At 39.8% G+C, this 11,978-nt stretch overlaps 1 protein-coding gene across 1 annotated transcript; it reads right to left on the bottom strand.

Moving 5' to 3' along the window:
• Positions 1-259: 259 nt before the first annotated feature.
• Positions 260-898, bottom strand: LOC134805087 (uncharacterized; the record flags this gene model as incomplete). The annotated part of the gene is made up of 1 exon (XM_063778375.1): positions 260-898. A coding segment is annotated over one exon (639 nt), but the record flags the coding sequence as incomplete, so codon positions are not given.
• Positions 899-11,978: the final 11,080 nt, after the last annotated feature.

The following is an 11,978-nucleotide window of genomic DNA, read 5'->3' as shown; positions in this document are numbered from 1 at the left end:
GAATGCCACGATTCCAAATAATTGGTTGTGCGATGCCGTTGGCCAAATACACACATTCTCTCAATTTTGTTTTTTTTTATCCAATATCTGATCATATATGTTTTAAATGCTTTCATATTATCTGGCACATAGGAGTTTTCCATCTCATCCATTATATAACTCCAACCGTCCAGAATATTTTCTTTAGGTAATAGTGGCAAACACTTGCAAAGTGACACTATTCTGTATGCCTTTAATTTCAGAGATTTACTTCTTCTCTTCAGGCTCTCACGATAGTGATAATAGCATCCACTTGCGGGAAAACGTACCTTATTGCCTTTACCATGCCCTCCTCATAGTCTGTTTTAAATTGCATAGGGTTCCAGTCCGGTATTTGGCTTTTTATTAATTGCAATAGTGTAATGTATGTTTGCGTTTTTTTATCCGGGAGGAAGGCATAGATAACGGGTATTATATTTGTAGTCTCCTGAGAACTACCCAAATCGCAATGTATAGTATAGAGCTGACAAAAGGGTACTGGACTTACTTCAAATGTGCCATCACTGAAAAAGTCCTTATTTTCCGTCATAGCTTTCTTTGCGTCACTGGATGCAAACACTAAAATTCGTGCACCGTCATCACGATAGTAGTCCGCTAACAGAAAAGAATCAAATTTAGGCGGAACCTTAATATCAGAAAAACTTTTGTGGTATAATTTTTCTACTTCCAGAGTTTTATTTCGATGTCGGTAAAGTGTCGATTTTACACTGGTGAATTCTGGTAACTTGCTTATAATATTAATTCCAGAATTTTCGAGTGAACCCACGGCTTTTCTGTAGACCCTGGGTATTGATGCCGTGTCTGATTCAACTTGTTTTTTACAATCATTCATCTTTATGTCTATTTCGTTTTGAGCATGATAAGGACAGCACGTTCATGATGTGGTTTACTTTTTACCACAACATTGTTAACAATAGTAACAGACCCGACACAATTACTTTTACGGTATAGAGCACATCGCCATATAATTCCTGCATCTTTATAAGTCTTTAATTTATAGTACTGGTATCCATCCAGCAATAGTACCTCACCTCGTCCCCTTTTTATTACATTTATGTCACACATTTCACTAAATTTAAAATAATTTACACGTATTCTTCTATTACCTAGGTACTCGTTTGTAGTTTGATAATTATGTGACAAGATGTCTAGTAAGCAAATGTTTTATCTTGGGTCATAGATTCAAGTTCACTGTGTAGGTTGTCTATCAATAACCTAAGTCTATGTAGACTCTTATGTAAGAGTAGGACTATTTGGGAGTTTTGTTTTACTGGTAAGTCTACAGGGCACAAAATTCCCAATGGTCTTACTAGTGAGTCTATTGGGAAGGAAATTCCCAGTAGTCCAACTGGTAAGACTACACGGTAAGACTGCAGGGAATACGCCTTAAGATTGTGTTACATTCGGTAGATTACGTATATTAATAAATGATTTAATTTAAATGAATTCGCTTATTATTTACCATAGATTGTATCAGGGTACTTAAAACTAAACCGCTTAACTTAATGCCAGTCCAGACGGGAACAGTTTTGCTCCAATCTGATTAAATTGTTTGATCAAATCAGGTGGTGTGGTGTGGTTGCCAACTTCATTTTGCTCGCCGATTCCCTTTTATTCGATTGTAAGATTATGACCGATAAAATGGAGGTGTTAACTTCAAAATCTGTTCTTATTTCTTGTACACATTACAAATGTAACCGGTAATGGTGTGCAGATGTCAACTTTCTAACATTAATTGTAGTTTCGGTTCTGCGTGATGATGATGAGTCAGTCAGTCATCCAGGACACGTAAATTTAACGCTGTTTTTTAGGGTTCCGTACCCGAAGGGTAAAAACGGGACCCTATGACTAAGACTTCGCTGTCCGTCTGTCTGTCTGTCACCTGGCTGTATCTCATGAACCGTGATAGCTAGACAGCTGAAATTTTCACAGATGATGTATTTCTGTTGCCGCTATGACAACAAACAGAATAACATAAATATGTAAGTAAGGTCCTATACAACAAACGTGATTTTTTTGATGATTTTTGCGTAATGGAACGGAACCCTTCGTGCGCGAGTCCGACTCGCACTTGGCCGGTTTTTTAAATCCTGTTGGCACCACAGACAGTGGCGAGACACTCCTGACTTCGGGCAAACTCGGCTCCGTTCGGCTCAGCATTGCTGCGAGCAGTTATTAGGGTTGCTACCATTTGACGTCCTTTTGCATGCACGACCACAGATAAGATAATGACTTGAATTTTGACAACCCTAAATAGCCGAAAGGGATAGTACCATACATTAAAAAGGGATAGCAAGATTCATCCCTGAATCGCTGTCAAACTTTGGTTTTATAGGAAGTGTCCATTATATACTTACGGTAGTACCAAAGAGTAAGGTAGTACTATTATTTAGTATGTATGTATTTGTTGGTTGTCATTTTGTTTATGGGTGCGTTCAAAACTGTTTATAGTGTAAATAACATTATTTGCGGTATTTGACGTCTGTCACTCACAACAGCAATACTACGTAAAATGTTTTGCACATCGAAATCACAAAGGAAAACAACTGCACTGCAAACGTTTACGTTCTACGTCTTTTTTTTTTAATTTTAGGGTTGGCCGGACACCACCGTTATGAATCGGTAGTCGTCTAAGTAAATCGATATGAATTTTTCATTTTTCTTTTAATAAAAATAAGGAAAAGGTGGATAATTAACTGTAAATATGGATATATTTATCGTCACTTAACAGACAACAAATTTGACACAGAAATAACATAAATAAACTTTAAAATAGATCCCCAGCTAGTTTCAATTTTGACAATGGGTGCGACCTACTCGGTCGGTGTATTAAATACACCGACCGACCGGTAGCTTGCGGGAAAACCATATAATTCTAGCTTTATTTAAATCTCAAATAAAAATTCATTATACGTCACAATTCGATACCTCAGTCTACGTGCCATCTAATCGTAATCGCTTGCTGTGACAATCGATTTGCGTTAGTTACATCTCTATATACGTCAGTCATAATGTGTCAAATACCGCAAATAATGTTATTTACACTATAACATATTGCTGGCTTTAACAGACCACACCGCACCGGACCGCGAACCTGGTGTGTCCCGGCGTACTTTCAATCGTATGTCAGAGGGCCTACCGCGAACAACTCGGAGTAATTAACAATGGAGCCGCCATTAACAGGCGTTCCCCTCTGTCGAAAATAGGCGGCCAATGGTCAACCACGTGTCAACCATATGTATGGACTGACGTTTATCTGACATGACGTACCTATACATTTGATGTGCCCCTCCCCCGCAAAAAACGGCAGACTATTTTGTACCGAAAATTTTAGACATGGCGTCTCCGTTGGTTATATCCTCTAAGGCGAACAACGTAGTTCGCAAATTTTACTCCTATTCGCGGTAGACCCACAGTACGTTCTTTAAAACCATACCGCCGGGCGCGGTGCGGTAGTCTGTTACGGCTTCATGACGTCGGGCAGTTTTATTCCGTTTCTGAACGCACCTATAAAGCTTGACAACCAACAATGACAATCTTTTGTGTCAGGGACACTATTTGGTGTCATTGCTCGCAATAATGTGGACATGACTCCAAATTTGATTAAATAATTAATTATTTTTTTACCTGAGATTTAATTTTGTTCTCTAGTCAATAAATAGCACTGAAATATATTTTTGATATAAAAAAATGAGTACCTACAAAAAATTTGGAAAACATACTGATTTTTTAAAATAAATTTGCATTATAAGAAATCTTTGTGTTATTTATTGATTAGAAATCAAAATTAAACCTCAGGTATGAAATTAATTAAATGATTAATTATTTAATCAATTTTGGAGTCATGTCCACATTATGCAAGCAATGACGCCAATCTGTCCGATCTCAGTTATTTATTGTTTGCATTGTTAAAATCTACATACGCGATAATTCGAATGTTGTGGATCTATGTTATCGACTCAAAACCCTTGATTTAATATAATCTTCAATTTGCGGAACTCCAGTGTACCGTACCGACAGGACAGCTATCATGTTTGACAGGTACGTTGGTAGGAGCAGTTTGTATGGGAAATCAAAATTGTTTGTTATTACTATCTTTCTCTGAATTTCTCAATGTTTTCTCACCGTTCAAACCTTCCGTAGACTTCTACAAATAATTCAATACCAAAATTAACCGAATCGGTCCAGCCGTTTTCGAGTTTTAGCCAGACTAAGAACAGCTTTACATTTTTATATTTAAAGATAACTGACATGTGAAATGAATAGTACATTATTGTCGAGGCTCGGAAAAGTAGCTACTTGCAGGCTGAGGATTCGTTTTAAACGGACGACCTTGGGAGTCCGTTTAATTGAATCCGAAGCCAGCAAGTAGTCTTCCAGCCGAGTCATATATAGTGCTTTTCTCAAAAATGGTGCAAGAAATATAAATATCATAGAAATATTTTACAAAAGCAACGTTCTTACGTATATATTTTCACAGAAAAAAGTAGAAACAATTGAAAAAATTAGCTTTGCCGCCTTATTATTTTTTTAATAAAAAATAGAAGTGTATTTTTCTGCCGAAAATACGCCAACCTATTTGAGACAGCTAAATAGTCGCGGTACTAATCATCTGTTTGGCTGTTTAGTGGGCCCGTGCCTTCATTTGATATGGCCATTTCAACTTTTAAAAAGTTTGGAACTCGACAAATAATGGAATTTGTATGCAACATTGCAGTCCCAAAATCGAGACTGCAATGTTTTTAACTTTTTAATTTTTGACTGACCATAAACTACGCGCTTCGCGACCTATTTTTTAAACGGCAAAGTCGACTTTGCCGTCCATTTTTGAGAAAAAGAATATAAAACATAGCGGCCAGCTCATCCAAAGAGGCCGTCATTTACAGCCGCCAACCTGGCGGTCCGCTCGCTGAGGTAGTAGTTATAAGTACCAGGGCTCTAGAAGTGCAACAATGTTCGCAGCACAATAAGTTCTCGTAGCAGATGGTGCGTATAATGATGATGTACTCGCGCTCACCCCAGTTTGTACCAGGGAGTTTATAATCGCTCCATTTGACAAACGATAAGCCTCATCACTATAATGCATGCATAAATAAAAATATGTCAATCCTTTGTCATTACTGTCACTATTTTACAATTTTTTCAAAATCTCAAATACGGGGTAATCCTAATATTGTGGATATATCTTGTCGATTCGAAACCCTTTTTAAAATACGTTCTTTAATTTGAGGTGAGAGTTTACCTTATCGAAGGGATGAAGATCAAATGTTTGACAGGTAAGATACCTAGGAACATTTTGTATGGGAATGATCATTCTTTAATTATTTTGTTTTCGTAAAATTTTTCAATGTTTTTAATAGTCATCTGCTATTCTAGGCCGAGACTAATCCAACAAATCAAAAACCATGAAAATCGGTCCAGCCGTTCTCGAGTTATGGATGCTGGAACAAACACGACTTTGTTATATATACTAGCTGACCCGGTGAACTTCGTATCACCTATCTATATTATGTCTCCTTTTGGCACGTCACGGATTAGCCTGGCCGCACACGCTCAGAATTTTATATAGGTACTGTCGTGGGTAGTTATTATTTGTACATGATACCCGCATTCATGTGAAATAAACAGTTGCTGTTTTATACTGACGTGTTTCATTACATGGTGGCAGCGGTGTTAGTTATTTTAAATAATTTTGTGGTGCTACGATTACAAATAAGTTGAAGTGCAGTGCCCAAACACCGGACAACTACAGATAACAAAGTTCTTTTGTGTAAGACAGTGTTATTGGCGTAGTTAAAAGATGGAACACGCCAGACCACCACCTGAGTTAAACATGGAGGGCGGTCCCGTTACGCGGGCCGATGCGTGGAAAAGGTGGAAACAGCAATTCCTACTTTTTGTGAAGGCCTCCGGTGTGAGCAGCGAGTCCGCCGCAGTACAAGCCAGCCTGCTTGTTAATCTGATCGGTTCAGAGGGTTTCGATGTGTTTCAAACATTTACATTTGACGCCGACTCGGAAAAAGACGACGTGCAAGCCATAATTAAAAAGTTTGACGGGTATTTCGGCGCCAAAGTAAACACAACGCTAATGAGGTATAAATTCTTTACACGTAACCAGGAGGAAGGCGAATCGATTCAGGCATATGTGACAGCGCTGAGGCTGTTAAGTAAGAACTGCAATTTCGGTACGCTGGGAGACGATTTTCTTAAGGATCGCATCGTGTGTGGCGTTCGGAACGTCACCGTACGAGACAGGCTTCTTCGCTGTGAAGACTTAGATTTAGACAAAGCTATGAAGATGTGTCAAGCCGAGGAAGCTTCTAAGGAAAGCGGTAAACAATTAAGTGTCGCGAGTGAGGGTTCCAGTAGTGCACAGGTACATGTAGTGGAGCGGCGACGGGCGCGCGGCGGCGCTCGGGTCGCTCGGCGCAGCGGCGGCGGCGGCGGCGGCGCGCGCGGAGGCGGCGGGCGCGCGGGGCCCGGCCCGGCGGCGGCGCAGCGCCAGTGCGCCGGCTGCGGCGGGACGCGCTGCGCCAACCAAGATTGCCCGGCACAGTATGTAACATGTTTTTCTTGTGGTCACCGTGGACATTTTGCTCGTATGTGTAGATCTAGGTTCATCAGCGATGACAATGGGGTGAAACGAGTGTATGAAATAGAAAAACATGGTTCCGTGACTAGCGATTCCGATGAACCTGAACCATTTTATATAGACATGGTTTCGTCTTCGAGTGGTAGAGGGCGTTGGACGGAAACTCTGTTTTGTGAACACGGTTCTGAACAATTTAAACTCGACTCGGGAGCAGATTTTAATGTTATATCTTTTGATAAATTTATATCACTAGGTTTCGATGAAAGTATGTTAAAAATACCGAAAATAAATCTTGAATCGTTTACTAAACATAAAATTCCTATAAAAGGTGAGTGTAACTTAATATGGTGGTATAAGAAAAAAAGTTATAACTTGCCGTTTGCGATTGCCGATATGGATGTTGGAAGCGTGTTGGGACGAGAGACATGTGAAGATATGGGCTTAGTAAAAAGAATTAATGCCATACAACTAGATGATTATTCTGATCTATTCACGGGTTTAGGGTGCCTGCCAGGTAAATACCATATCGTTGTAGATAAGTCGGTCCCGCCGGTCATAAGCGCTACTAGGAAGATTCCGTTAGGCCTGAGAGATCGACTGTATGATGAGCTCAAAAACATGGAAAAGATGGGAGTAATCAGGAGAGTGACGCATCCTACTCAATGGGTGCATCCCCTAGTTTTAGTTGCCAAAAAAAACGGCGGCATACGCATATGTCTTGATCCGCGCGAGCTAAACGTGGCGGTGCGACGCGCGCACTACCAGCTGCCCTCGCTCACCGAGCTGGCCACGCGCTTGCGCGGCGCCACCTGCTTCTCGGTGCTGGATGCCAACTCGGGCTTCTGGGTCGTACAGCTAGACGACGAGAGCGCCGACCTGTGTACGTTCGCCACGCCATTCGGTAGATGGCAGTTTTTGCGCTTACCTTTTGGTATTAATTGTGCTAATGAGGTGTTTCATGGTAAGATGCGGCAACTTCTAGAAGATTTAGAGGGAGTAGACAGCTTTATCGATGACATTATCGTATGGGGAAAAACTAGGCGCGAGCATGACGAGAGACTAGGCGCGCTTCTGAATAGAGCTAAAGAGATTAATCTTAAGTTTAATAAACAAAAATGCAAAATAGGGGTACAGTCGGTAACATATTTAGGGCATATTTTCGACGCAAACGGAATGCGGCCTGACGATAATAAGGTTAGGGCAATAAAAGAGATGCCGACGCCACACGACAGGAAAAGTTTGGAAAGGTTTTTGGGGGCAGTGAATTATCTATCTAAATTCATACCAAACCATTCGCAACGTGCGGCGCCGTTGACAAATTTGTTAAAAAAAGATAATGACTGGCGATGGGAGCAGAACGAGCAAAAGGCATTCGAAGACTTAAAAGAAGTCGTGTGTGGGGCAGGGGTATTGGCTTTGTACGATGTGGAAGCGCCGGTGCTGCTATCGGTTGACGCGTCGCGCGACGCCCTGGGCGCTGTGATCATGCAGGGCGGGCGGCCAGTGGAGTTTGCTTCGCGTACGCTAACCGACGCGCAGCGCCGTTACGCACAGGTGGAGAAGGAGCTTTTGGCGATAGTGTTTGCATGCGAGCGCTTTCACCAGTACATTTTCGGTAAGGAAAGGGTAGTCGTAGAATCGGACCATAAACCCCTAGAGAGTATTTTTAAAAAGCCGCTAATGTCTGTCCCAGCACGCTTGCAGCGCATGTTGCTGCGATTACAACACTATGACTTGCATGTCACTTATAAACCAGGAAAATACATGTATATTCCAGATACCTTGTCTCGTGCCTCGCTGCCGGATCTTTACAGTGACGATGTGCATAAAAACAATATATGTCAAGTAAAATTACTCGTGGGTAATTTACCAATGTCAAATAACAAACTTTCGCACATTAAAAAAGAAACCAAACGCGACACAGATTTTTTAAAATTAAGCGAGTACATAAATAAAGGTTGGCCAGATCACAAATCTGAGGTTGAGAGCGAATTAAAATTGTACTGGTCATTTAGAGAAGAGCTATTTATAGTGGATGGAGTAATATTTAAAAACAACTTAGTATTAGTACCGCGAGCGCTAAGAGCAGATATGCTCGAAACTATTCACGAAGGTCACATGGGTATTGACCGGTGCAAGCGGCGCGCGAGGCAAGTCGTGTTCTGGCCTGGCATCACGCAGGATATCGAGGCATTTGTGAAGCGCTGCCGCACCTGTCAGGAGAGTCTAAACGCTCCCGCGAGAGAACCACTGATTCCAGTTGAGATTCCTGGGCTGCCATGGCAAAAAATCGGCTCCGATATATTTGAATTACAGAAGAAATATTTTTTAATCATCGTAGACTACTACTCTAACTATGTAGAAGTATGTAATTTGCCAAATATAACATCTAATTTAGTAATACAAAGCATGAAAGAAGTTTTCTCGCGCCATGGCATCCCAGAAATCCTGATTAGTGACAACGGAACTCAATATAGCAGTCGAGAGTTTAAAATGTTCGCTAGACAATGGGGGTTTAATCATGTGACGTCATCGCCAAACTATCCACAATCGAACGGTAAGAGCGAACGCGCGGTGCAGACAGTAAAATCTCTTCTTAAGAAAGCGATTAATACAAACGGGGATTTTTATTTAGCCTTGCTAAACTATCGTAACACTCCCAGGGACGGTTTAAGCTCTCCTGCACAGCTTCTGATGGGTCGTCAACTTAAATGTAAGCTCCCGGTGCACCCTAGGTTATTGACCCCGCGGCCAATTGACCCATCAGAACATTCGACAATGTTGCGTAATCAAATAAAGGTTAAAGAATATTACGATAAACACACAAGGACACTTCCTTCGCTTCACGCAGGCGATGAAGTTGTGTGTATAGACGGAAAGACGAGAACTCGTGCTACCGTTGTAGGTAACGCCGAGACACCTCGCTCTTATATAATAGAAAATAAGCTAGGAGGTAGGTTTAGGCGCAATCGACGCCATTTAATTAAGTGCGAAACTAGTACTAATGCACCGTCCTCGGATTCGGTGCAGCCAGCGTCAACTGATGCCGACGACGAGTTCAAGGACGCGTGCGAGGAAGTAGGTCAAACAAGTAAAACTGAACCTAATGCTGTCGACAATAAGGTTGATAGCGGCAGTAGGCCTACTGTTATAATGACTCGTAGTCGAGCCAAACTTATTAATCAAAAATAATCATACAGCTAGACTAAGTGAAAATAAACGGTTGCATATTTATTTAGAAATATAGTAAACAGCCCATTTTAATTTCTTTTAAAATTAAAATACAAGAGATGACTAACTCTTATTAATATGTAATCGTTATGTATATGTCTCGATCGCGTATACTTACCTAAGCATTATGATTCTGATAGTCTGTAATAACATTTTTTTTGTGTACAATATCTACCTAGTATTTTAAATAAAATTATGTAAAGGTGTGTTAGGTACGAGTATGTCATATCTTTGGGTAGCAACAAAGATCTAACATGCTAATAAAGGAACACAACAAGTAAATAAGTATAGTCGCCTTCCTATAAATATAATTAATAATAATTTACCATCGAAGCTTCACTGATTCAATGGTCTGTGAACCTTATTGCTATGAAATAAGGTCTTGTCATGATCGATTAAGAGTGTTATCGTATGTAAGTAGGAAATAATGTAAACTAGACGGATAAGTATTAAACATAAATATCCTTATGTAACGTTATTTTAAGGGGAGGATAGGATGGTAGTCAAGTCGTAACAAAATATCGTATTTATATTTTATTAAGACTACTGCTATCTACATACTTATGTTAATGCCTAGGCTAATGAAATGTAAAATGGATTCTTGTATTGTATAGCTTTTTGGTGTTGGGTTTTATACCTTTTGGGGGAGATGTCGTGGGTAGTTATTATTTGTACATGATACCCGCATTCATGTGAAATAAACAGTTGCTGTTTTATACTGACGTGTTTCATTACAGGTACTGATTGACATGATGTGTAAGCGAGACAGCACCATGCATTTGTAGAGCGACGTCCCGATCCCACCTGTCATTCCGTACGGAAACATAATGAACATTCCGAACGCCTGCAGCCAGGCCTGAAAAAAATTGTTATCGATTAGTCCCTCTACTATATAGGGTGACTTTAAATTGGTAATACAAAATGAATGTTTTACATATATCTTCCCTTCATTAAGCCCCTCAATTAAGTCTCATGCTTTTAAAATAATTAAAAGTATTTTTTCACACCACCTATTCGGAAATGAGCTTTTTCTTCCCTGCTAGGAGGGATCAAAGTGGCACTTTTTCTTCCCTGCTAGGAGGGATCAAAGTAACACTTTTCTGTTCTAGCACACTATTTTTACATTTTTTTGCACATTATTTTTTTAGCTTAAATAATCTGTTTAAGCATTAGATTGTGTCAATACTAAGATTTTTTATTTTCCTCATAGTTGATGTGAAAAGCAGTATGTGCCACACGGTATCAAAATTATTTCGTCTTAGGCGTTAACACTTGAATCCCTCATTACTCTCAGGATTCTACTTTAGAATCCATCGCTTCATTCAGGATTCAATATACGCCCTTGACGGAAATATATCATTTTGATCCCTTGTAACACAAACTACTATTTTTTTATTCATCCAATTTTTTTAGGCTTCACATTATCCTAACATAATAATTAACAAAGAAGATTAAATAATTTCAAATGAACACTTCCCTTTTTGGTTATCAATCACCTGTCAGAGTATTTATGAAGTAAATGTGTTTTGATTAGTAATTGTCAGTTGTCAATTGAAAATTAGTTTTTCCGCAAATTTTGATTTGACAATAAATTTTTAAATAAAACAATACCTGAGAAACGTGTTTGCTACAAAAGGTGCAGGAGCAAAATTTGGAGAACCTCCATTTCCAGCAAGATTGTGCGCCAGCACAGTGAACTCTAATTAGTGTGCGATATCATTTAGACCAAGAGTTCCCTAGCAGATGGATTGGACGCAACGGCCCAGTCGCATAGCCGCCTCGAAGTCCCGATCTTCGCACGGGAATTAAATACCCTCGATGATCTTCGCCAAAAGATAATTGAGGTGTTCAATTCTGTGAAACCAATGAATTTATTCTTGGCAGACTAAATAATCTCAAGAGTATTCATAAGAATCAGATTTATGTGTCCAGAAAAGCGGTGGTCATTTTCAATACGTTTAGTTAAAGTAGGTGCACACTTATCTACTTATTGAAAGTGTTGAAACGTAGGTCTTGTTGTGTGTTACATTCGGTAGCTAGATTACGTATATTAATAAATGATTAAATTTAAATGATTTCGCTTATTATTTACCATAGATTGGATCAGGGTACTTAA

This window comes from Cydia splendana, chromosome Z, assembly GCF_910591565.1.
Source record: "Cydia splendana chromosome Z, ilCydSple1.2, whole genome shotgun sequence".
Lineage (NCBI taxonomy): Eukaryota > Metazoa > Arthropoda > Insecta > Lepidoptera > Tortricidae > Cydia > Cydia splendana.
Note: the sequence above shows the minus strand (reverse complement) of the source record. Positions and strands in the feature narration are given on the sequence as shown.